The 27,447-nt window shown below is 43.5% G+C and overlaps 2 protein-coding genes across 2 annotated transcripts in view; both read right to left on the reverse strand.

Moving 5' to 3' along the window:
* LSS (lanosterol synthase) overlaps nucleotides 1–4,014 on the reverse strand; it is a 33,915-nt gene extending 29,901 nt beyond the window's left edge. The window contains exons 1-4 of the mRNA XM_006163132.3: nucleotides 3,856–4,014; nucleotides 3,559–3,727; nucleotides 2,586–2,724; nucleotides 72–180 (exon numbers count right to left, since the gene is read on the reverse strand). Of these exons, the coding sequence (XP_006163194.1) occupies nucleotides 72–180; nucleotides 2,586–2,724; nucleotides 3,559–3,727; nucleotides 3,856–3,869 (431 nt within the window). The 5' untranslated portion in view covers nucleotides 3,870–4,014. The remainder of the gene's footprint in view (nucleotides 1–71; nucleotides 181–2,585; nucleotides 2,725–3,558; nucleotides 3,728–3,855) is intronic.
* A 3,705-nt stretch (nucleotides 4,015–7,719) lies between these two features.
* Nucleotides 7,720–27,447, reverse strand: part of MCM3AP (minichromosome maintenance complex component 3 associated protein) — a gene marked incomplete in the record, with an annotated part of 67,198 nt that continues 47,470 nt past the window's right edge. Inside the window, 9 exon segments of the mRNA XM_014581962.2 lie at nucleotides 7,720–8,021; nucleotides 9,370–9,520; nucleotides 11,782–11,988; nucleotides 15,193–15,322; nucleotides 15,812–16,069; nucleotides 17,184–17,574; nucleotides 19,754–19,851; nucleotides 20,514–20,772; nucleotides 24,935–25,088. Of these exon segments, the coding sequence (XP_014437448.1) occupies nucleotides 7,863–8,021; nucleotides 9,370–9,520; nucleotides 11,782–11,988; nucleotides 15,193–15,322; nucleotides 15,812–16,069; nucleotides 17,184–17,574; nucleotides 19,754–19,851; nucleotides 20,514–20,772; nucleotides 24,935–25,088 (1,807 nt within the window).

Consider the following 27,447-nt stretch of genomic DNA (forward strand, 5'->3'; position numbering starts at 1 on the left):
GTGAATCTCTTACATGAGAACACATGCACACAAGCAGACATGTGCAGTCATATGGGATTGGGCATACTCACAGGCCCCAGCCACCATCAGGAAGTTGCACCGAACGCAGGTACCGCACAATCTCTTCTCTGCATCCTGCTGGCAAAGGGATGTTTGCCACATGGCATGTGATGAGGAGGCCTATGACAAGAAAGATGTTCCTCACTCGTAGCAGGTGCTTGACACTGCTAAGACTAGGGCCTTTTCCTTCTGAAGATTCCATCCCAATAGGCAGCTACCCCTAAGGGTCTCCTCCTCATGAAACCAAGCCCCAAAAGGCCATTCCTCTTGGGTCCCATCTGAGACTTGGGGAACAAAGAACAATAGTATATGTGACATTCCCACCATAAGGGCTATGGAGCCCACCCAGTCACACCTAGTTTCCATGATACTGTCTGAGTCAGAGCAATACCAAACATAGCACAGCACATCGGGGAGGCCTCCCCCCAAAATGTCCTGAAGGTCTGAGAGGGACCAGAGTTAAAGAGCAGAGACTTAGTCTTGCTTTAACACCTGCTAGTTAAAGATCAGTGGGTCCCCAATGAGCAGAGACTTAGTCTTGCTTTAACACCTGCCGGGAAAGAAACACCCATGGGTCACCCCTAGATGGAGTGATATTCACCTGGTTATTAATGTTTCTGCTTTGTAAACTTTTACAAGTATATGCCACTTAGCAAATATCAATGGGGTATGGAAACAATTCTTATCCACAAAGAATTCTGCTCCCAGCCTGGACGTCCTGATCTCAGAGCCCACAGGCTACTCTCCAGCTCCTCCTCCCACAAGCTGTGTGCCCAGGGTCTAGCATATGACATGTCTCAGGGCAGACCCTGGCCATACATGCCATGACAGAGATGACTAACTCTGGCTCAAGGGTATCAGAAGCCTTGAGGAACACACTACATGCAGATATGTCCTAGAAGAGGCCAGATGAACTCAGAGATGCTACATAAGTTCACAGAAAACAAGTCCATCTTCTGTCACAACAGTTATGATGTTAGACAGGGAACGTGTGCAGGGAGGAGCAGAGCCAGCATTTCTCCCATTTTACAGGTGAGAAAACAGAAAGAGCTGTTGGTGGGCTGGGATTAGAGCCCAGGGTATGAGATACCAGTCAATGCTCCCTAAAGTGTCATTCAATGCCACATGGGCCACTCTTGATGAGAAGCTGTCTACACAGGATTGTGACCTCCAGGAGCACTTTCTAAGTTAAAGCAGGAAGAAAAAAGACCAAATTTATACAGTTTGTGGACTGACACTGGCACAGCATTTCAGAACAGGCCAGCCAACCCAAAAAAAGAGTCTGTCTTGAACTCACCAAAAGGTCAGGAAAAGCTCTAACTGCCCAGGGGAGAGGTCCAGCAGGCTGAGCCCAGAGCCAAAGCAGCAAGCACAAAGCAAAAGCCATCCACAATGCCCAAGCACCAACACATGCCTGGCACTGTGCATGTGTGATCAAACCTGATTCTAATCATCTCCAGTCAATGATGAGACAGCTGAGGCAAATGTAGTTATGCCTTATCAGTAACCAACTCTATGCCACTGCCTTGCTGTGAAGAATCCCTAGACTTGTCTCAAAGGATGGGTCATCAGGTCCCAGAATGGAGAGATGTGATGCTGTATGGCCTAGTGGCAGCAGGGCTTGGAGTCAAAGCAGAGATGGTACTGATAGTGTGGGTGTGCTTCTTCAACTCTTGTGATCCGGAGCAAACGTGCTTCAAGTGCTCATGGATCGGGCCCATGCTTAAGACCAACAAAGGAACAAGCCCAGCACAGGGCTTAGCCCAAAGTAAACACCACATTAGTATTTCTAAAATTAAAGGTCAGCCCTTTCCAAACTAACTTACAGGCATGAAGCAACTCTCTCAAAGTTCTACAGGTGTGGGGTACAATAGTCAACAAATTTGGATAAGCAAATGGGTAGATACAGCTAAAAATTATTTTATTAAGAAAGGCAATGAAGAGCTATAAGGATTTTAAATCTACTACAACGTTACAATTATTAACATGGTGGGGCAAAAAAAACTACACTTATCAATAAGAATTATCACAGAAACAAACCCTTATTTATATAAGAATTCAGGTCACTGAAACAGTGCAACTGCAAGTCCCCAAATCTGAAGATCTCCCACCATCTTCTCACACATACACATACACATTCCTTCCGGCTGAGCTAGCAGCAGACATCACAGCACCAACATAGTGCTCATGGCGAATGTGAGTTCTATTCCCATCTCTCCACCTGTCTTGGCACCTTGGCATGGGCTGGGCCCTCCATCTGGAGTGGCTATTCTACTTTGCACTGAGAACAGAGTCCATCCTCCCCTCCCCTGCCTCCCACTGAGAGACCCCAGAGAAGCCTCATTAGAGTGACAAGCACTCTAACCTGGGCAGAACCAGCTGTGCCCTCACTCCTGCCCCTCAACACCAAACACAGGACAACCCTCCCCGTGACCTGTTTCACCAAGAGCCTAGACCTGGCTGGGCCAAGACCCCAAGGATGACCCAGGGTGGTCTTGCCCTCAACTGAGGCAGCATGCTCCTACCTGGCAGAAGAAAGAGCGGGCCACCATAATCACCCGGCCAATGCCCGTCCTCGGCCTGCAGCCCAACATAAAATGTAGTCCCATTCAAAGCCCCTTCATGGGCAGTGTGTGCTTTGGACAAGTCCTTAAAGTAATTCCTCTGCAAAAGAGAAAAGTGATGAGAGTATAATGATACTGCTGCTTGGCTGGAGGAGCCCTCTCATTCACAACCGACAAGTCAACACAGCAAACCTGGATTACTTTACAGGTAGGCATGACAAAGTGACAGCTCAACCAATAAAACGACAGTTCCCCCTGCCCATGGTTTGACTTTGTAGTCATGTACATATTTGCAAACTTCTTCACAACTTCTCCACGATGTCTTAAATAAATCAAGCACTCAGTATGTGGTGAGACTGATGGCCAGTTGGGTCTGGAATTCAGGCCTCAGAAAGGGCCCTAGGGACTGCATTACAGCTGCTCAGAGAGGGGCTGGGCAGGTAACCAGTGGCCAGGGCTTGACTGGAGAGCCCATGTGAGGTTGCACACCTCTGACCACCTGACTTTCTTACACGAGTGCACACAATCAAAACGCTGGGTCAAAAGCTTTGTTTTGTGAATAAAAACAAAATCATAAGTACCTTTGCAACTTTTCTGCAAATCTCATTAAAAGCAAGAGAAAACTAGAATCGTTTCCTATGTGTAGCTTAGTGATAAAGGAATGAGGTCCAGGGCTAGCACTCAGTCACATTTCAACTCAATACTTGGGAGAACCAACTTGTTTGGTTCTTGGTTGTTGTAACCGGCCACTGTCACACATAGCCTTCTCAAGAAAAAAATGCTGTCTAAATAAATAAATAAAGATAAATAAAATAATGCTTTAAAAAAAAAGAAAGAAAAAAGGCCGTCTACAACTGGCGTCCCAAGGCACCTTGCTGCTCCCGGCGCCCCTGGCTAAGGCGTTGGGGTGCGGGCACTTCCCGCGAGCACTTACAGTGTCCAGACCCAGAGAATGGGCCTCCAGGCCAGTCTGTTCGCGGCCAGGGTCCTCCCCTGGCTCAAAGTACGTCCACGTCTGCCTCCCCAGCTTGTTGCTAAGCCTCCAGCGGCTGAGATCCGTGGCGGGCTCCGTTTTGTATGGTCCCCCTCTCCGACGCAGACACCTATAACGCCACGCCATAGTAACCGTGCTGTCCGGGACCCGCCCGCTGCCACCGCGCCCCTCCCTCCCCCCGGGCACCCACGACCACCCGCGCGCCGTCCGGGCTCGCGCCTGAGCACAGGAACTCACGTGCCCTCCGTCATGACGGCGCCTTGCTCCCGTCTAATCACCCTCGGCAAACTCCTCACTCGGCCGGTAGTCGGACCCGCGGTTTCCCACCACCTGCCTAATCTCTGTCCTCCCGGCCCCGCCCCAGCTGCACGGACGCGCGCCTCAGCAGACGCGAGAGCGGGATGAGCCGATGTCCGCGGAGCCAATCAGAACGCCGCGACCGTACTCCCGGCTCCCGCAGTGGCGAACGCGAGACGCCCCAGGGGCGGGACGGTGCCAGGTTGTTGTGAGGACAGTGGGCGAGGCCGACGCGGGGGGCGAGGCCTGAGCGCCGGGCGGGCCCGCCAGTCACCTCGGCATCCCGGTTGCGCGCTACACCTTGAGGCTGGGCGGACTGAGAGGACTTTGAGGAAGGGTCTCGCCAGAGGCCAGAAAGAAGAGGGGCTCTAGGGAGAAGGCCGGGGCAGTGGCTGGAGGCAAGCAGGGGAGAGCTTACGCGCCAGAGCCGCGCGGAGGACGGGCTGAGGTGAGTGAGGCCAGAGCCCTGGCGGTGGTCGCCCAAGCTACCGTGAGGGGAAGGACGAGCTCCCGGGGTTGGAGAGCGGGCATCACAGGGCTGCTTCCCCAGCAAGGGCCGAGCGTGGGACACTCGACTCTTCGTGGGACCCTGGAGCTTTCGAACCGCAGAAGTTAAAAGTGAAAGGTCCTGGTTTCAGAGGAAGATGGGAGCGGCGCATTGAAGGGGGGTCGAGAGCATCTGACTGGAAGTGCTTCCAGGGGCTGCAGCCAGGGTCGCAGAGGCAGGTCTCAAGAACACACAGCCTGCGCCAACTTGTCTGCATCGGTCCCGCTGAAACCCTAACATTCTTACAACTGCCCTGGCCTTCGAGTGTTTCTGCACCCAGCCCTTCAGTCCTACCGCCCTCCCCACACTTAACCTTGAATGGGCCGTGGCCAAACAGCGCCAAAGGGAAAAGCTGAGGGGTGAGGAACAAAGGAAAACTTCTTCCTCTAATAGAATATTGGGGTTTTAGATGGCCAGTCAAGGAAACTGACCTCTTCCTATCCCAGTTCAGAAATAAATGAAGATACAACAGTAGGACAGGTGGATATCAAAATATCAGCCTTTGCTACATATAAAAAGTTAGCTTGAAAGACAAGTTTTAAATCCGCAAGCACGTGGACTTGATATACTGCTCAACCCCTAAATCAGATAAACATATCTTCCAGCCTCTGGCCCTGCTAAGGAACTACAGCTTCTAGACCATGGAGCTGCCTCACCAAGGACTATGCACCCCAGTACCAATAAGATGCCCTATCAAGCCAGACCCCAAAGAGTACTCCAAGGTGACCAAGCACATTTGATCTTGTCTGTTCTTTCTTTCCTTGAAGAAGAGTCTGGAATCTTTTTTCCAAGGAAGTCCATGTAACCATTACAAAGAATGGGAATAAGGGGCTCCAGCCTATATAGAATTTCAGATTCTGAGTCTCGCAAAGCTAAGTGAGAGAAGTTTCAATTGAAGAAGAATTTGAATTTTGAGTTTTTCTTAGTTTTTTTTTTTAGTTTTTACTATAGGGTGCACGAGCTCACCAGAGAGAGGGATTGTGAGAAATTACCCCCAAGAGGGGACGGCCACTCCACAATCCCTTTCTTCCATTCTCCTCTTGGAATTTTGGGTACTTACATACACGTGCCTTGTTTTTCAGGCTACAAGGTCTGGGACTCAGACCACTGAGTCCAGCCAGGTAGAATCCAGCCACCTTAACCACCATGCCACTGGCTAGCCCTACAGCAATTATTAACTACAGAAAAATTTGAAAATTGTACCTAAAAGACATATAATCAAACCAATATGGGACTCAACAGTAAACATATAATCATACTTAACTCTGAATGCAAGTTTCAGCCAACATTAAACTGTTTAGGAATAATAGAAAAAATTTTGGCATATATATGTGGGTGATAGACATTGCAAGGAAAATAGTGTAAGAGTCTCTTTTTCCACTGTAGAAAGTCAATAATGTCTAATATCAAGATTAAGAAATAACATTGGCTCGCCACAGTGGCATGCATAGGTAGAGTAGTTGGTGCTACTCCAGAGGCTAAAGTCACATGAGATACTTGGGTTTAATTCCAGCCCAACCTGAAAAAATAAAAGTATTATCGGAATCTTTATGGATAAACATAAAGTTAATTACTGAAGAAATCTCTAAAAGAGTATTTTTTTTGGGGGGAGGGGTTGTGTGTGTGTGTTTTTTAAGGTTTTTGCCATAGGGCATATGGGCTGGATAGGGAGAGAGAAAGAGAGGGGAGAGAGAGGGAAAGTGAGAAATCACCTCCTGGGGAAATGGCCATGCCTGCAATCCTTTCTCTAGTCTCTTGGGATTTAGGCAGGCACATATGCTCACATGCCTGGTGTGAGACTTAAGCCAAGGTTAGCCATATGGGAGTCCAGCATCTCAACTACCACACCACCTGCTGGTCCCAGTGTTTGTTTTGGAGAAGCAAGGATTAGCTGGTGGATTTGGTAGTGGTGGTAGTGGTGGTGGTAGTAGCATGAGGAAGTTCTCTTGGTGCTTTTTGCTCAGTGAAATAAGATGCAAAGTCATTACCTAAGAACATTGGAGCTTTGAAGAGATTAAGAAGAAATTTATTAATTAGTCTCTTTGGAGAGTCTGCAGGGATGTGAGATTATACTTGGGAGATGCTGAGTACCAGTTTGAGACTGGTGGTCATACTCAGCATTGCCAAATCTCTATGTTTGGCTCAAATTGATCTTTCTCCACACTAAATTCTTTTTTTTAAAGAATTATTTAAATAGCAAACTCAGACTTATATCCTTCCTATTTCACTTGGGCAGCTGCAGCACTCGACTCTCAAGATCCCTGCCTTGGGGCCAGCAGGTGGCGTGTTGGTTAAGGGTGCTGGATTCCCACATGGCTGACCATGTTTCAAGTCCTGGACCTGGTAGCTAGCTTGCTTTCTCGCTTTCCCTCTCTCCTTTCTTACTCTGTCCATCTCTGTTCAAATTGAAATAAATAAAATTTAAAAATTAAAAAAAAAGATTCCTGCCTCATTTTGCTGACCTCTTCCACATGCCATTTTTAAAAGAAAATGTTGGGGGCCAGGAGGTGGCATGGTGGTTAAGGTGCTAGACTCCTACATAACTAACCATCATTTGAGTCCTGGACCTGTCAGCCTGTTTTCTCTGTCTCTCTCTGGTGAGCATGTGTCCCCTGTAGCAAATTTAAAATAATAGTAATAATGATAAATAAAATTTAAATAATCCTTTAAAAAAAAAAAAAAAGGAAATGTGATCAGGTCACTTCTCTGCCTAATCTCTTCCAATTAGTTCCCTGAGCACTCAAAATAAGGCAACAAGGATCTCTGTGGCTTGATCTTACTGGCCTTTCCCCCTTACTTGGCCACACAACCAAATTGGTGCCTCACGACTTTCATCATACCATCTTGAGTATCCCCATGCTGCACCCCTCTATCCCCAGCTGCACCCCTCTCCAGAGATCTGCTGTTTCCTCCATCCAACCCCTCCCAGCCCACCATCTCTCCTTGCCTTCAATCCAAGCACATGATTCTGTGTGTGTACATCCTTAGAAACCTTAGACACATATACATCTACTGGCCCTCTCAGATGTAAGCTGAGTGGGCCTGGCAGGCAGGAGTCTTATGCCTTATTCATCTCTGCATCACTAATGTCTGACACATCAGGGATTGCTACTTTGCTGAATAAATCACCTGTTACATATAAGCCATAGAGTCTCTCAGAACATATGCTGGTGGGTGACAGTCTGCAAAGATCATAAAAATAAGAATATCTAAGGTATCACATAGTAGGAAATAGCTTTTCATTCTGAAAACTGGGAAAGACTTCATTAGACATCCAGATAGTTTATTTGCATGATTAATAATCACATTCCCAACAGTGCATCAAGCAACTGAGAATAACATTATTTTGAGTAAAAGAAGAAACTCTGGGGAAGATCTCCCTCCCTTAAGGTCAGGCTGCTCAAATGTCCACCATGTCCAGCAATGCAGAGAGATGGAGCTCAGAGGCAACTTCCTCTTCCCTTGAACTCCGGATCAGCCTTTCTAGGTGCTTCAGCCGTTCTGTCAGAGATGTGCCTGTCACCTCTGACATCGGCAGTTGTTCCCCCGTCCTTTCATTCTATTTGAACAGAAAACAAAAATAATTTTGGAATACCAGGGTCTATTCTCAGTGAAGGCACCAGATCTCTCTTATGTTAGAAAACTCATCTGGAACCTATGAAGCTTAACAGACTGCCTCTGAGCATCCATTAGACCGATGGATGCTAGCCTCTTCTAGCACATAAATATCATCAGTACAAAAACATTCTTTTTCTATCATAATTCTATTATTATTCTATCATAAACAATTTCCAGTATTAGTCATTTTTATAAAATGTCATCATCAAGGGCTGTGAATTATTCTGTCATATAAATGTATGCTAATTGCTGAACTAGACACCCAATTTTTCTGCAGTATAATCAATGCTACACTTTTTACATGTTCATTTTTGTCAATATTGAGTAATTTCTTTAGGGCACAGTTGGCAAATCAAGGGTTTGAATATTTCTAAGTAAACAGTATATCATTTTAATTTGCCCTACTTCTCTGAGGGGCTTCCTAAAACCAGTCCAAAAATGCATACCTATCTAGCAATAATTAAAACTCTGTTTTCCCTTTTTTAACCACTGACGGAAAGATTTGAGGTAGAAAGATGTTGGGCTCTGGAGTCAATCAATATGGATTTGAAAAGCAACTGTACCATTGACCAGCTCCACACTTTTGGGTGAAGTTCTTGATTTCTGTGAGCCTAGCCTCGTTACTCATTAATTTTTCTCAGGGAAAGTAAATCCCAGAAGGGAGAGCTGGATGATGCCAAAGCTTGGACAGTATGTGCACCACAACAGAAGCTGCCGTCATCACTTTTATGCTCCAGTGCCCTTATTTAACCTCAGCACAGTTACAGGTTTTATTCAGTTCTCTGGCATGTTTCAATTCCATTCTTTCACAAACAAAAACTCAAAATGGGTCTCATAAATACATACCTATCTAGTATAAGAAAAAAATCTAATTTAAGCTAATAATTTACTGATCATCATAATGACATATGAATGGAGACATTAATTTGTTTCTCAGACATTCTCTATCTTTAAATCTTTTCTTTTTTTAAGGTTTTTGCCACAGGGCATGTGTGCTTGGCAGAGAGACAGTAAGAAAGAAAGTGAGAAATCATCCCTGGGGGTGGGGATTGCCATGCTGCAATCCTTTCTCCATTCTCCTCCTGGGACTTTGAACATACATACATACATACACACACACACACACACACACACACACACACACACGGAGCATGATTATCAAGCCAATAGGTCTGGGATTCGAACCATGATCAGCCATATGAGAGTCTAGCACCTTACATACCAAACCACCTGCTGGCCCTCTCTGTCTTTAATTTCCACTGTAAGTGCCAAATGTACTATCTTCTCACCTGTGGGCTAGAAGTTGTAGATGTTTTAATCATGGGTTCCATAGCCTGAGGAAGAGACACCAGAGTCTGAGGAAGGTAAAGGGGAAGGGAAGTTGAATCTGTAATTGCTCTTGAGTCCTCAGATAACCACTGCTGAAGTTGTTCTTCAAACCTAAAATAATATGATCACAAATTCAGAAAAGTTTGAACATGAAAAGCAAAAAGTTGGGCTGGCTCCATGGCATAGCAGTAATGCACTACACAAAAAAAGCCAGATCCCACATGGTGACCACAGTACAAATTCCGGGCCTGGTCAGCCTGAAGCAGCCAGTGTGACACATGCATGAGTGCCTGAAGGGGATTGTGATATGAGCAGGCTTTGTGGGGATGCTCCTCTTTCTCTCACATGTGCATGTACTTACTCTTATCATGAATAAAGAAAAATAAATTTTAAACACCAAAAAGTTAACTATCATTCACTTTTCCTCTATATATACTTTCCTTTTTTAAAAAAAAATTTCTTGTTATAGGGCATGTGCATTTGCCAAAGACAGACAGAGAGGGGAAGTAAGAAATCACCCCCAGGGGGATGACCATGCCACAGTTCCTTCTCCTCGATTCTCCTCTTGGGATTTTGGGCAGTGCCCATTGTGTTTTTCAAGTCACTGGGTTCAGGACTTTAACTGTGCAAGGTCACGTAGGACCCAGCTGTCTTAACCACCACACCACCTGCTGGCTTGATACTTTAAAAATTTTAAAACCTTTGCTTTTTACTAAGGGTTGAACTAAGCTATGCCATCAACTGAGAAGCAGAATATATGTTTTAATTAAATATCCTCTATCATTAAAAATTTAGTTATATTTAATGACAAAATTTGCATTAATCCAAACACAACTACCTCTATGTGCTACTTAACATTACTTGCAATTCTTTCATTTGGCTGTTTATCTTCTGTCTTTGATTTATTTTAGCCTTATACATCTACAATGAATTATCTTGGATTATCCAACTATATGGATTGCTACTTATAATTTAAAAATAACTCAAAATAATATTGCACTGCCATCAAGTACATGTCTGTTTTCAAGAAAATAGTCTCATCTAAAACCACTTAAATTATACAGGCAAGTCTACTTTTAGAAATCACGACATGTTGGGACCAGCAATTAGTGTAATGGCTGTCACTGAATTCCCATGTAACTGACCACAATGAGAGTCCCAGACCTGGTGGCTTAAACTTACACCAGGCACATGTGCATGCGTGCCCAAGATCCTGAGAGAATGGAGGAGAAGGGATTGTAGCATGGCCATCCCCCTAGGGGGTGATTTCTCGCTTTCTACCTCTCTGTCTCTGTCTTTCTGGTGAGCACACATGCCCTATAGCAAAAAACTCTCAAAAAAAAAAAAAAAAGAAATCATGACACATTCATTCTCTTTTCCAACACATTTATCAAACCCCCACCAAATGCTAGGTAGGAACATAGCACTGAAATAAAACAGAGAAGGCCCAGCTCTAAGAGGCTTATACTCTAGTGGAGGGAGACAAACAAGAAACACTTAAGGGAAACATAGTTTGACATTGAGAAAGATTATAAGCAGAACCACAGAAACAGAGTGGACAGAGGGACCAGCAGGGATGGTATGACTAAACAGATATTTGAGCAGAGATCTGAAACGAGTGCGAAGTTATCTATGGGGATGTTGGGCAGGATGGAGTGGTTAAGGAGTCCTAGGCAAAAGGAATAGCAAACTCAAAGGGAACAGCAAAAAGGCTGGCTGTGAGCTCCCTAATGTGTTCGAGGAAGGAGCAGAGATTGAAGAGGAAATGGGAGATCATACAGACTACCTTCATGAAAAGTTTGCCTTTGATTCTGGGTAAAAGAAGTTACTGGAAGACTGTGAACAAGTTTCAAACAGGGACTGGGACTGCCATGACTAGATTATAGCCTACTGCAATAATCCAGAGGACAAATGGTGGTGTCTTAAATTAGCTGGCAGCCAAGGAGGTCATAACAAATGATCCAATTCTGAATGTGTTTTCAACAGCCAAAAGGGTTTGTGGATGGGAACAATTCTGAGGCATTCAGCCTGGGTATCTGGAAGGATAGAGCTACCACCAACTGAGAAGAACACCAAAGGAAGGCCTGGTTAGGGGAATATAGAGAATTGGATCTAGGATCTGTTAACTTTGCAATGGCCATTAGACATCAAATAGATATAAAGATTTCAAGGAAGGGATAAGATGATATCTAAGTATGGAGTTCAGGAACTCAGGGTTTGAGATAAAAATCTGAGTGGTCAAAATATGGATGATATTTAAAAATCCATGAAACTGAATGAACTCACTGGGAAATGTGAGCAATAGCCAGTCTCCCTCTCCCAGCATGAAGTGGGCTAATAACACACATTAATTGGAAGGCAGCAGGCTTCACCTTTTGTTGTCCTCTTTCTCCAGCAGCAGACTGCTTGACAGACACTGAGCCAGGAGCTCCTCAGCAGATGCTCCTCGCATCAGGTCTTCTGCATTGGGAATCCTCCCCTCTCGGCCATGCTCCATGCTCCTCTTCCCTTTACGATGCCCGTGAAGCAATGGTGTGGGAAAATTGTTTGCAGAAGGATGAGACGACTTTATCCCCAAACTGTAATTACATGTTTTCAAATGCTTATGGTTAGGAAAGAGAGGGAACCTCATGTGAAGGATGTGGACACAGAACTGCATGTGTTCACACATAACTCAGACCTGCATGCCCACCTGGGATGCCAAGCCACTGCCTGTTTCTGAGCTTCCCACAAGTCAAGGAATGGGGCACAGAGGGGAGGTAGCCTCTGTACTTTGCAGTGACTTTCACACATAATCTGTTTTCCCAGAAGCTTAAACTTAAGAAGTATCTCCTCTCTCGGGGCTTCTCAACTTGATGTCTTGCTTCTCATCCCAGTGTTATAAAAAGATTCTCTGTTTTCCTCTAATAGTGGCAAGATCCTTATTTTTTAACATTTAGCTCTAGACTCCATCTGAAAGTAATACTGGGTCATCGGAAAAGTCATGACACATTTTTGCACATGACTTTTCCGATGACCCAATATTTGCAAATGGTAGGAGAGAGGGGATCTGATGTATTCTTGTAACCAGATGCCAATGTCTATTCTTTCCTCACTAATGTCACTACTTTGGCATGGCACTTTTTTCTCTTTTTCTTTTTTTTGGAGAGGTTTTTGCTATAGGGCGCGTGCACTCGCCAGACAGACAGAGAGAGACAGAGAGACAGAAAGCGAGAAATCACCCCCCGGGGGGATGGCCACACCGCAATCCCTTCTCCTCCATTCTCCTCTCGGGATCTTGGGCACGCACGCACACACACCTGGCTTGAGTTTTAAGCTACCGGGTCCAGGACTCGAACCACAGTTAACTACGTGGGAGTCCAGCGACATAGCCATTACGCTAACTGCTGGTCCCCGTTATGGCACTTTTTTCTCATATAAATCTGTCTCTGGACTGTCTGTTTTGACCCACTTATCAATTCCTGCATCACCCTGTAAGTTTATTACTATAAGTTTACTATATGTTTTGATACCAGGTCAGCAGAATTTTCTTGTTATTCAAAATTTTAGCAACTGTACACATTTTCTCATTCTGAAGAAGTTTAGAAATATGGTGTCAAGGGGCTGGCAGATGCTATGTTGGACTGGACTCCCACATGGCTGACCACTATTTGAGTTCTAGACCTGGTAGCTTGCTTTCTCATTTTCCATCTTTCTCTCTGTCTTATCAAACTGGAAAATAATAATAAATAAAGTTAAATAACATAATTCTTTTTAAAAAACAATAAGTTGTCAAGTCCATGGCATGGTGGTTAAGATGGCTAGATCCCACAAAGCCTACTGCCTGCCCAATTCATGTCCCAGACCTTGCTATGAAACATGCCAGACATGTATGCATGCATACCCAGAATCCTCAAAGGAGGTAGAAATGGAGAAGGGATTGGGGTGTGAACATTTTCCATGGGGGATGCTTTCTTACTTTCCCTCCCTTTCTTTCCCTCCCTCTCTCCAGCAAGCACACATGCCCTCTGGCAAAAATTTTTAAAAAAACAATAAAAATTAAAAATCGTCAATACCAGAGGAAAAATATCCCTCTGGTTTCTCATTAGAAATGCTTAGACTTGGAAGCCAGCAGGTGGCATGGTGGTTAAGGGCACTGAACTCCCACACGGCCGACCATGGTTTAAGTCCTGGACCTGGTGGCTTGCTTTCTCACTTTCCCTTTCTCTCTCTCTCCCCAACACTCTGTCCCTCTCTGCTCAAATTAAAAGAAAGAAAGAAAGTTAAATAATTATTTTTAAAAAATTTAAAAGAAAAAATGTTCTGACTTTATAACTTGAGGAAGTGACATGTTTATGCCATTGTGTCCTTTTGTCAACAAAGCTAGGCTGTACCACATTACTCAGGCTTGTTCATTAAATTGGGTTTCCACTATAGATTCCGAGCACTGAGAGCTCCCCTGACAGGGCCTTAACATATTCCCTTATTCCCTGTCAGTTTATGCCCATATGTTACGGACTTTATAACTTGAGGAAGTGACATGTTTATGCCATTGTGTCCTTTTGTCAACAAAGCTAGGCTGTACCACATTACTCAGGCTTGTTCATTAAATTGGGTTTCCACTATAGATTCCGAGCACTGAGTGCTCCCCTGACAGGGCCTTAACATATTCCCTGTCAGTTTATGCCCATATGTTACGAGTTTTTTGCTGTTATAAATGGAAATTTATTATATGTTGAACATACACCTATCAGATTACCTTGCTGAACTCAGTAGTTCTAAAGGCTGTTGATTATCTTACACTGACAACTGCATTGTCTAGAAATGGCAATTCCCCCTTTCTTATACTATTTCTGTCCTTCTATCCCATGCCCCCGTATTAGGCAGGATTTGTGGAACACCAGTGAACAGTAGTGGCAACAGGGGTGGCACAGCCTGGTTCTGACTTTAGTGCTTCTAATATTTTCCAAGAAGCATGACTTTTTTTTTTCCTTTGGCAACTTTATAGTAAGGAGCAATATCAAGTTAGGAATTAGGAATTTTTTTAACCAAGTTTAATAAATCTTACCAGAAATGGGTATAAATTTTAAGAAATATATTTCTTTATTTTTAATTTGCCAGAGGGCACATGAGCTCACTAGGGAGAGATCAATAAAGAAGTAGAGGAGAAAGCATCCCTTCTGGGGCATAATCATGCTGCAATCCTTTCTCCTCCATTTCTTTATCCTTTGGGGTTTGGGGCATGCATACACGTTACCCCACACATCTGTCAAGCCACTGGGGCCAGGATTTGAAATACGTGGTTGGCCATGTGGAATCCAGCTCCCTTAACTACTAGGCCATCAGGCCAGCCCAAGAAATGCACTATAACACCAACTGAAATGATAATTTATTCTTCTACCATGGCACAAACTATACTAATAGATTTTTATATTGACGTGGTTTATCCTAGGAGAAAGCCTATTTTTGAGTATTTTTAGGAGCTGCAGAACTGTATAAGCTAGCATTTTACTTGTTTTTTTTGTTTGTTTGTTTGTTTTTATCTAAGTTTATAAGTAAGATGAGATACCAGATTTTGTTTTTATTGAAATCCTAGTCAGGTGATTTCAGGTCAGGTTATTCTGATAAATGAAGTAAGATATGTGTAACTATCTCTGCTCTGAAACAGTATCTCCTATATAGGATGACCTGTTCCATGAGAGCCTGTCAGAATCCACCCACTGTAGATTCAATATATAGGTGTACTTTGGAAGAAAATGGTAAGGTTTAGCACAGTGACAGAACACAATAAACATGGATCTCACCGTCCCTGACTCAGCTGTAGTTCCTTCTGTGTCTGCAATCTGGCTTGTTCCCACGATAAAGGAATATCATATTTTGACAAATCGTTTTTAAAAAAATATACACATACTTGACCATCTTCACTCAGTGCCTCTGAAAAAATAAAACAAACAGATAAGAACAGCAGCAAAAGAGTAACAGGTGACCACTTGACATTTGCTTAAATTCACTAATTTAAGGATAAGCCCTTCTGATTAATTAAAAGTCATACAATTACATGACTTTCATACATGAGTCAAATATGCTCCAAATGTTCATGTTCAAGGTCCAGAATGACTTAAGTTTAGATTTTGTCAGGCTCAATAATGACTACTCAGAGCCATACAATCCTCTCTGACCTAAAAGTAAGCCTAGAGGGCCTATTTTGATGAGGTGAGTCCAGACCCCCCGGGAACATTCTTAACTCTTCCCAATGTGTATAAGTCACGTGGAGGTTATTGATTTGAAGAAGAAAGTCCTAGGGAAAGGAAGGGTGGGGACCAAAGGGGAAAGAAGCAACATTAAGTATACATCTTTATTAAAATGAGACCAGGAAAATCTCCTAAGGAGCTGGCCTCACAGTGTTGAGTTCTAACCACCTACCTGTTGTGACAGGAAGCCTGGGCGGTGTCCAGTCCCTTAGCTTATGGTTGATACACAAGGCAATGATATCATCCCATGGGATCTCAGTAACTGCAGGTCCTACCCCCTGGTCAGGGGAGGGGCTCTTGCTCTTCCACCTGCGGAATGTCCTGCGGAGCAGATTCTCCACTTGGGACTGGAGGACAGGTTGTGTCTGCCGTGAGCTAGGGATCTGAGAGGCATACTGGACGACCATGGAGCACACAGGGAGCCAGGGGGCTGGAGAGAAAGTGCCTCCTTAGTTATAGGTCTGGCCAAAATACAGATGAAAATTTACATGAAAATATTCTTAATGCTCTATTTTGTTAGGAAAAGGCAACTGTGTGGTTGGAAAGTCTGCCTTTAAATATGACCACAGCAGAACCAGAGCTGTTAAGGGAAAGATCAGCTCATTTCCAGGGTCCAGGTGAGAGATGTGAACTGTCACCCTGGACAGTGTTCACAATAAAGGTTCACCCAGGAGCTCTGACTGCACAGGTCTAGGAATCAATGCTTTCTTTGGTCATGCCTGAGAATCTATACTTTGACAAGTATCCATTTGAGTCTGGAATAGAGGTCTTGGATTCCCTTTGGGAGCCCCAACCTACTGAGGGTAAAGAGGGCTTACACTGAGTGCTTCACTTTTCAAATTTCTTTAATAATGGGAATCAATTAGACCTACTAAAGACTACCTACAACAATACAGAAGGGTACCCAAGTCCAAAGGAGAATTTCCTTGCTAAGGCCATGAGCTCTTACAGCTAAGCAGCCAACAGATTTATTCCCTCCTAACAATATTTACATGGGAAGGAATGACCCACACCACACTGGCTTTGAGTTAGCTCAGGAGACCTAAACAGCAAAAAGGTCTCACTCAGGCACAATGGGCACAGCCAGAACCACAAAACACAGTATGCTTTGACAAAGAAGGAACACTGGCATTAAATAAGAGATGGTGGTTCTAATACAGGGCCACATAGTCCCATGTTCTTTGCCCTAGCCTGTCTGTTCTGATAACAGGGTATCTGTGAGACATGCAGAACAGGCTTCAGGGTTGGTGCTCCTCCCAGCACCACTCTTCACCTTCCTCCAGGGACTTAGTAGATACCCATGGACTGCTTTCCTGGTGAGAAAAGGTCAACAGCCCTTCTCCACAATACCCCAGCTCTTTTTGGCTCCTGAACTCAAGGGCAGGTGAAGGAGGCACAACCCAGAGGCAAGCAAATGCTCAGGAGATATCGATATGCTAACCTCACATTAGTGCCTGACACCTGCTAGACTAACATTACTGTGAGAAGGAAACAGATTGCTTAGCTACAGCCACCCTCTACCCTACCTCAGAATGAGCACGTACCCCCTGGGGGTGGAAGGTCCATCTGTGGAAGCTGGAACCCAAGCACAGCCTGCTTCAGCCAGGCCAGATGCTCTGGGGCATTCCAGTGTAGGTGAGGAAGCACCTGGCTGCCCCCTGCCTCAGCAAACTCAGTGACAGGCCAGGACAGGTCACACAGCTGCTCAGAGGACACCACAGAGGCCAGGAACTGCAGCACACTGTTGAACAGTTCAATGATGGCACCTGGTTCTTGTGAGGTCAAGCCACCCAGACGCCTCTCTCTTCTGTCATGGAAAAACCGGCCACTGAATTCACGGCTAACCCCATCTTCAATGTACTGAATAAGGGTCTGGCAGCAAAGGTCAAGAGTGTGGGGACAGCGAGAGACCAGCCACCGCACTGCCTGTGAAACCTAAAAAGCAAAGACAGTCAGGAGAGACCTGGTTAAACAATTCATGCTATTTTCCAAAAGCTGCTTTTTGAGGAGGCTTGATGCTCTTCCCAGGGTCAAAATAGCTGCCCCCAGCAGATTCCACTAGATCACTATGATCTCAACTGTGCTAGGAAGAGAAGAGAACCTTCCTCTGTGGTTGAATTTGGCCTTCTAGGGTCCTAGAAACATACTAACAGGGGTACCGAAGAGGGATCCTCTCGAGTCTCATCCAGCCTCAAGGAGTACAGCCTACAGGCTCGCCCCTCTGGAAGGACCTCAGTCCTCAGGAAACGAGTCCTGTACACTTTGTTCACCGTGCACAGAATGGAAGCCACATCTTGTTCTTAGAAGGACTAACTGCTTCACTTTGTGCCAGAATGTCTTAATACTCATAGTTATCTTTCTTACATAGTTACTTTTATTTTAATTCATTCCTGGCATCTCCTTTTCTAAATGTAACTGCCACCACAGATGTCCCCCTTTTTTTTTTTTTTTAAAAAAAAAAAAGGTGTTTATCATAGGGCACTTGTGCTAACTGGAGAGAGACAGAGAGAGGGAAAGTAAGAAACCACTCCTTGGGGAACCAGCAGTTAGCATAATGGCTATGTCACTGGACTCCCACATAGTTGACCGCAGTTTGCGTCCCTGGACCCGGTGGCTTAAAACTCACGCCAGGTGCGTGTGCGTGTGTGCCCAAGATCCCGAGAGGAGAATGGAGGAGACGGGATTGTGGCGTGACCATCCCCCCTGGGGGGTGATTTCTTGCTTTCTGTCTCTATGTCTCTCTCTTCTGTCTGGCGAGCGCACGCGCCCTATAGCAAAAAAACCTCTCCCAAAAAAAAGAAACCACTCCTTGGGGCCGGCGGGTGGTGTGGTGGGTAAGGGCGTTGGATTCCCACATGGCCGGCCATGGTTCAAGGCCTGAACCTGGTGGCTTACTTTCTTGCTTTCCCTTTCTTTCTCTCTCTGGTGGTCAAATCAAAAATAACAAGTGGAATTAAATAAATAAATAATAATTTTTTAAAAAAAGAAAAAAAACCACTCCTTGGGGAGATGGCCACGCCTCGTTCTGTTCTCCATTCTCCTCCTGGGATTCTGGGAATGCATGTACACACATATACCAATGATTTTCAAGGCCATGTGAGAGTCCAACATCTTAACCACCACACCACATGCCAGCTCCAGACATCCTTTTTTTATTTTTTTAAAGATAATCTCAGATCATATTCTTTCTTTCTTTTTTAAAGTTTTCACCACAGAGTATGTGCTGTGCACTCACCAGAGAGAGACAGAGACAGATAGTAAGAAATCACTTCCCAGGGAAGAGGGCCACACCACAATCCCCTCTTCTCTATTCTCCTCCTAAAATTTTTGGGCATGCATGCACATGCACCCAGTGTGATTTTCAAGTAGCCAGGTTCGGGACTCGAGCTGCAGTTGGTGATGTGGGAGTCCGATGCCTTAAACACTACTCCTACCTACTGGCCCCAATCACATTATTTATTAATATACTCCAAGGATATTATATACCGTAGAAAAATAATTTTTATATATATGATCTTCAGCTATGAGTGAGAATTCATAAATTTTGTGGGGAATGGGAAGTATAAGTTTGCTTTGGTACAAAAAGTTTCAAACCTATACACAGTTTTTCATAATACACATTTTCCATTAAGTTTTTGAAGACTCCTTGTATATGAATGGTCATATTTTAAATTCATAAAAACAAAAATGCTTTTTAAATTTTACATAACTTAACCCGCAGATAGCAAGACTAAAGGCAAATTTTATCTTTTTATTTTTATTTCTGCTATATTTTTAGGAAGTTCTCTGTATAAAATATAAAGTTAAAATTGCAAACACTAATATACACTAAAATTCAAGGTAGCAAAAGGGGAAAAACCAAAGTATATTGATTGATTTATAAAAATGATGATACTGGGGCCAGCAGGGGGCCTGGTGGTTAAGGTGCTGCGCACTCCTACAAGGCTGACCACAGTGAGTCCCAAACCTGGTGGCTTGCTTTCTTTCTCTCTCTCTGTCTCTCATCAAAGTAAAATAAATAAATGAGTAAATAAAACTAAAATAATTCTTTTAAAAAATAATAATAATAAATAAGATTGAGTAATTCCTTAAAAAGAAAAAGATGATACTTTACCTTAGTTGTGCCTCGTAAATCATTAATAGAATCAGGGATCTCAGTAACAATGTAATCTGAAATCAGCTTAGCTGCAACCAAATCCTGTAGCATCAGACCTTCAAGAGAAACAGACAGAGGTCACATGTGTTCTGCTGTCAATTTATACACACGCTAATGCTTTTCACTACGCTGATCTAACTCACTCCTGTAGTGAACATTCACTGTGGGAATTGTCCCAGTGATTCCCAGCCCTTTCTCAGACCCAGGGGTCTACCCATTTATTATTCAACGTTAGTTCATTCTTTCTTTTTTTCTTTTTTTGGAGAGGTTTGCTATAGAATGCTTGCATCTGCCAGAAAGACAGGGACAGAGAGACAGAAAGCAAGAAATCACCCCCAGGGGAGATGGCCACGCTGCAATCCCTTCTCCTGCATTCTTCTCTCAGGATCTTGGGCATGCACATACACATGCCCAGCGTGAGTTTAAGCCACTGGGTCTGATACTCGAACCGTGGTCGACTGCATGGGAGTCCAGCACATAGCCATTATGCCAACTGCTGGTCCCAGTTCTTTCTTTTTTTAAAAAATAATTATTTAATTTTTATTTATTTTTTTATTTGACCAGAGAGGGACAGAGCAAGAGGGAGGGAAAGTGAGAAGCAAGCCACCAGGTCCAGGGCTCGAACCACAATCAGCCACATGGGAGTCCAGCACCCTTAACCACCACACCATCTGTCGGCCTCCAGCACTAGTTCTTAAACAAGACTTCCTTCACAAACCATCCTCCACTTCCTTCTCGACAGGATCCCCTCCTGGGCTAGGCACGAGCACCACCAATGGAAGTGCAGGCTGGAAGGGCTTGGCCTGCAGGAGCTGCTTAAGCTGCAGCAGGGCCGACAGCCAGTACACATCCTCCTCAACCACATCTTCACTTTTCACTTTGGGAAGAAGCAGCAGCATGAGTCCACTGGCTCCCAGGAGGTCCTTTTGTGTCTCCACAGCATCAAGGGCACCATCACTGAGGGCACCATGGGCTACCTGCAATAGCATCCAGACTGTCAGGATGAATAGGTCAGGGAAAACATCAGTAGTGAATGATCTGCTCAGAGTAAGTACACCAGAGTACACCATACAACAAATGTTTACTGCACTCCAGACAGGCTTGCAGAGGCACTGCAGGTCCAGCCCTCCCTCCATGAGATCATCAATGTGTCCAAGAAACAGCCAGCTGAACAGAATTTAGCTTTCAGCTAGAGTTGTGTTTATCATATTACCATAATCTTCACAGTAAAACAGTGAAGCCCAAAATGACAGAACATGTGTAAAGTAAGCCAGCAGCAGATAAGAGATTCAGATACATTTCTAGAAAGCAATGAGGAATGGACCAATCACTGGGCTAGACAAAGAGGAAGCCACACCTGAAGGCTACAGATGTGGATGTATAAAGAGCCAGGCTGATTAAGCCTACAAAAGCACCAAACACCCAGGCCTCACAGACACTAAGCCCCACAGGCCAGTTTCAGAGAGGCACAATATGTCTCCTTGGGCAGGAATCCTGAGAGGATCCAGATACCTAGGCACCATCAGGCACAGTGAATGTTGACTCAGCATTCTTCACCCTACTCTAAGAGTACCAACAGTTGCCCTGGAGAAGAGATGGGACAAGTCCTTTCCAGAGAAACTGAGCAGCCCAAGGAACAGATGTATAGATCCAGACATGTTGGAGTCCCCCAGAAAAAGGCTTGCTTGCCATTCAGTTCCATTCTACCCTATCCCAAACACAGAACTTCTTACCAGTCTTTTAGGGCTTCACTCAGGTATGGACAGATGGTGTTAACTAAGGCATCTGAGGAGAGCCTCCAACATGGAGAAATAGAATAGCAGTGCAAACAGAACCCAGAAGGAATAGATAATGCATAGAACATAAAAACACTCAAATCCCCAAATCCCTGATATCCTCAAAAAGATAAGATGATGCATCCAGAAATAGTAAAAATAGGGATAAGGAGGAGGAAACTATATTAAATAAAAAATCCAATAGGACATTTGGAAAATAAAATATTTTTAAAACTTCTAGAACAAAGTATAAAGAGATAAAAGAAAAAAGGATAGAAAGCAATCAAGGGTCAGAGGATCAATTGATGAGGTCCAAATCTGACTATAATAGATAGGTACAACAGAAAACAGAAAAAAGGAAATTAGGTATCATAAAAAAAATTCCAGAAATGAGACAGTTTCCACTCTGAAAGGACATGCTAAGCATAGCACAATGAGTATTTGTGCACTAGGTATATCAAAGTGAATTCTCAGAATGCCACAGACAAGGAGAAATGGATTCCAAAGAGAAAATGAGGTCACATAGCAAGAAACAGAAATAGCCTCAGACATCTCAGCAGCAACAGTGTCAGCTAGGTAACAATGGAGCAAAACTAGAAGGAAAATAATTTTCTACCTATGAATCTGTTGGATTGTCAGAAAAGTCATGACACATTTTCACAAAAATAAATATGTAATGACTTTTCTGACACCCCAATACAAAACCTAGTTGAACTATGGAGGAAATGTAAGGATAAAATAAATGCGTTTTTATAAAGGAAAGGACTCAAAAAATTCCCTTCCCATGCATCCTTCCTTTGGAATGGCAAATAGGACATCAAACAAGGGACTAAACCAAGAAAAAATATTGTTGTTGCTGCTAATGGCAGCACTGAACAAGGACTTGGTGTCTGTCAGGCACTGTTCTAAACACTTTGTGTACAAACGCATTTCATCCTCCAGAGTTTGATGAGCACTGCCAATAGGTAGTAGCTTTACGCCCTTGGACAAACTTTTCTGAATAAAATAGGGATAATAAGTGAAAGTGCCAGTACATAGGCTAAGGAACTTGTCCAAGGTCATAGAGCTAACAGGTAGAGAAGCAGGGAACCATGCTTACAACAGTGGCTCTAAGGCACATGCTATCTGAATGGTGGCCCCAATGGCAGCCACACCCTAGGACAACTATGAGCCTAGAAGGGAGCAAGACAACAGTACTTTCTCAAAGGGAGGGCTCCAGGAGATAGGGGATATGGATGGATCAGATAAAGTGACAGAACATTTGGAAAAAAAGTTACATATATAGTCTATCTGGTAAAAATGAAAGAGATATAAAATTACATAAGTGAGAAAATAATTCTCAGAATGCCACAGACAAGGAGAAATGGATTCCAAAGAGAAAATGAGGTCACATAGCAAGAAACAGAAATAGCCTCAGACATCTCAGCAGCAACAGTGTCAGCTAGGTAACAATGGAGCAAAACTAGAAGGAAAATAATTTTCTACCTATGAATCTGTTGGATTGTCAGAAAAGTCATGACACATTTTCACAAAAATAAATATGTAATGACTTTTCTGACACCCCAATACAAACCTAGTTGAACTATGGAGGAAATGTAAGGATAAAATAAATGCGTTTTTATAAAGGAAAGGACTCAAAAAATTTCCTTCCCATGCATCCTTCCTTTGGAATGGCAAATAGGACATCAAACAAGGGACTAAACCAAGAAAAAATATTGTTGTTGCTGCTAATGGCAGCACTGAACAAGGACTTGGTGTCTGTCAGGCACTGTTCTAAACACTTTGTGTACAAACGCATTTCATCCTCCAGAGTTTGATGAGCACTGCCAATAGGTAGTAGCTGTACACCCTTGGACAAACTTTTCTGAATAAAATAGGGATAATAAGTGAAAGTGCCAGTACATAGGCTAAGGAACTTGTCCAAGGTCATAGAGCTAACAGGTAGAGAAGCAGGGAACCATGCTTACAACAGTGGCTCTAAGGCACATGCTATCTGAATGGTGGCCCCAATGGCAGCCACACCCTAGGACAACTATGAGCCTAGAAGGGAGCAAGACAACAGTACTTTCTCAAAGGGAGGGCTCCAGGAGATAGGGGATATGGATGGATCAGATAAAGTGACAGAACATTTGGAAAAAAAGTTACATATATAGTCTATCTGGTAAAAATGAAAGAGATATAAAATTACATAAGTGAGAAAATAAGGCAATTATTTCCTGCAGAAAAAAACAGAAGTAGTCACTTCCGTTTTTGAAACAAACAGTAGTCACAGAGCCATCAAAATATGACCCCACTTACTGAAGTAATATAAAGTGATGATATAGCTGGGGTATGGTAGCAACCACCCATGACAAAGTGATGATGTAGCTATGCTGTAAAAGTAGGGAAGGCTTAGTGGGAACTGGTGTAAGAGGCCTCTCCTCACCTAGTACGGTATGCAGCCACCAAGACTGTCCTCCATGAACCCACTTCCTTATGTTAATGTCCTTATAAATCCACTACCCTGAATGATGAATGACCCTAGTGACTCAATTCTAACAGACAGAATCCAACATAAGTGATAGGATATCACTAATAAGAGTAGGTAATAAAGGGACTATCACATCCACCATGGCTCACTCTTCCTTGCTCAGTCTTATGAAAACCAGCTGCCACATTGTTAGCTGCCTTTTGGGGAGAGCCACATGGCAGGGAACTGAGGAAGTCTCTGGCCATAGCCTGTAAAGAATTGAATCCTGAACACACCACAAGTGAGCTTAGAAGTGGATTCTCTATCAGTTGAACTTTCAGATAAAATCATAAACCTAGCCAACATTCTGATTTCTCCCTTGTGAACCAGAGAATCTAGCTAAGCTACATCTGGATTCCTGACCTCCAGAAACCATGATCTAACAAATATCTGTCCTATAAAGCTGCTATACTGGAGGGAATGTGTTATGTAGCAATAGATAACTAACACATTTAGTTTAATGGGAAGTCAGGAGAGAACATCTAAATGGGTAAATTAAGAAATAGTATGAGAATATGATTTGGAAATATGGAAAATTAAGCCCTGAGGAAAGGGAAAGGAGGCAGGGGCAGCTATTTCTCATTTAACTTTTTAAATACACCAACTTTTCTCTGAAAAGTATGTCAGCCAAGGCTCATTGCTCTACTGGAATCTAGCTTGGTACCTCACACCAAACAGGTATCCATGGGTGTCATCAGGATACAAGGAGAGACAGACATGACATCTGTTTCTGAGACTCTCAAGGTCTTTCAAAAGCACTTTAGAGAATAACATTTATATGATTTCAGTGATATCTGGGAGTGAGCAAAAATGATAAAATCACAGAAGTAAATATACAAAGTGATTGTCACTCACCTTTATACATACACTGACAGAAACTGTCTGGTCCCCTTTGCTGCTAAGTGCATTAAAAAGTGTGAGTGTCTGAATCCCATTAACATCACTGCATGTGTCATCTGTTGAACCGTCATCTCCCATGAATTTGACTTTTAACCAATTTGCTAGAATTCTGTAGATAAAAGAAAACAATCTTAATTCTAAATTTGAACTATAAAGATTTTCAGGAAAAGAAGAAAGAGAAAATATCATATCGATGGAAGTCTACAGACAGCAAACCTTTGTTTTTTGTTTACTTTTTTAAATTTATCAGAGTGTATTTACCAAAGAGAGGGAAAGCAAAAAGCACCACCACCCCACTCTCCTACCCCATGGGGAATGGTCACACCATAATCTCAATCCCTTCTCCATCTCTCCTTATGGAGTTTTAGGCACACACTCACACACATGAACCTGTTTTCCAAACTACCAGGTCTAGGACTTGAACTGTGTAGTCAGCCTTGTAGAATCCAGCTGTCTTACCACCAGACCACAGGCTGACCCAAACAGACATCAAATCTTACTGCAGAGTTCAACTGGACAAAACAGACTCTCATTTCAAAATGGAGCTAGCAAAAAAAAAAAAGGGAACCAGCAGTTAGCGTAATGGCTATGTCGCTGGACTCCCATGTAGTTGACCGCGGTTTGCATCCTGGACCCGGTGGCTTAGAACTCACGCTGGGCACATGTGCGTGCGTGCCCAAGATCCCGAGAGGAGAATGGAGAAGGGATTGCAGCGTGACCATCCCCCCTGGGGGGTGATTTCTCGCTTTCTGTCTCTCTGTCTCTCTCTGTCTGGCGAGCACACACGCCCAATAGCAAAAATCTCTCAAAAAAAAAAAAGGAGCTAGGAACTCTAGTAGTTATTTATTTGGGTAGAAGAGAGAGCACACTCATACAACTGGCTAATTCCTCTTGAAGAGCTAGGAAAAAATTTGAAGCACTAATAAACACTCCTAGAGTTTGAAATACATGTTTTACAGAATCAAAATCCAGAAATCTGAGACCTGAGACCTTAAGAATTTCTAAGTGATGGAACCAGCAGATGGCATAACGGTTATGTTACTGGACTCCCATGTAGTCTATCTATGAGTCCTGGATCCAGCAGCTTGAAACTCATGTCGGGCACGTGAGTGCACGTGCCCAAGATCCTGAGAGGAAAATGGAATAGAAGGAATTGCGACTTGGCTATCGCCCCTGAGGAGTGATTTCTCACTTTCTCAGAGACTTTGTCTTTCTGTCTCTCTCTCTCTCTCTCTCTGGTGAGCACACACGCTATAACAAAAATCTCTTTAAAAAATAAAAACTAAAAAATATAATTTCTAAGGGATATATATTTCCTAATGAATTTACCAAATCAGAAGGCAGCTGTTTTTAGAAATAAATAATGGGCCTAGCAGGTGGCATGGTGGTGAAACGTGCTGGATTCCCACATGGCTGACTGCGGTTTGTGTCCCAGACATGGTAGCTTGCTTTCTCACTTTCCCCCTTTTCTCTGTCTCTCTCTGGTAAAATTCAATAAATAATAATAATAATGGGGCTGGCAAGTGGCATGGTGGTTAAAGGTGCTGGACTCCCACATGGCTGACCACAGTTCAAGTCTTGGACCTGGTGGCTTGCTTTCTCACTTTCCCTCTCTCTCCCTCTGTCTGTCTTTCTCTGATCAAACTGGAAAATATAACAGTGATAAAAAATAAAGTTAAAAAAATTAATTCTTTAAAATAATAATAATAATAATGGGGCTACCAGATGGCATGATGGTTAAGGGTGCTGGACTCCCACATGGCCAACTGTGGTTCAAGTCCCTGACCTGGTGGCTTGCATGTGGTTCTCTCTCTCTGTTCCTCTCTGATCAAATTTAAATAAATAAATAAATCTAAATATGATCATTCTTTTTAAAAAATAATAAGAAATAAAGTTAAATAATTATTTTTTTAAAAAAGAAATTGTAATTTAAATATTTTTTTCCTTTTTGGCTATAGGGGATGGATGTGCACTCACCAGAGACAGATAGAGGGAGAGAAGGTAAGAAATATCCCCTAAGGGGGGGTGATGACACCACAATCCCTTCTCCTCTGTTATCCTCTGGGAGTTTGGGCACACATACATATGCATGCCCTGGCTTAATTTTCAAGCTGTTGGGTTGTCCACGTGGGATCCAGCTGCCTTAAGCTGTACATCACCTGCTAGCCTGCTACTTTTTTTAAAAAAATCAAATCTAGGATCCGTTAGGTGGCATGATGGTTAAGGGTGCTGGACTCCCACGTGGCCAACTGCAGTTCGAGTCCTGGACCTGATGGCTTACTTTCTCACTTTCCCTCTCCCTCTCCCTCTCGCTCTCGCTCTGTCCCTGTCTGGTCAAAATAAAAAAAAAATAAATAAAGTTAAAATAATTCTTTTAAAAAAAAAAAGCAATATAATTCACATACCACAGACTTTTTTTTTTTTTTTGAGAGGTTTTCGCTATAGGGTGCGTGCGCTCACCAGACAGA

This window comes from Tupaia chinensis, unplaced genomic scaffold (genome assembly GCF_000334495.1).
Source record: "Tupaia chinensis unplaced genomic scaffold, TupChi_1.0 Scaffold141399_1, whole genome shotgun sequence".
Lineage (NCBI taxonomy): Eukaryota > Metazoa > Chordata > Mammalia > Scandentia > Tupaiidae > Tupaia > Tupaia belangeri.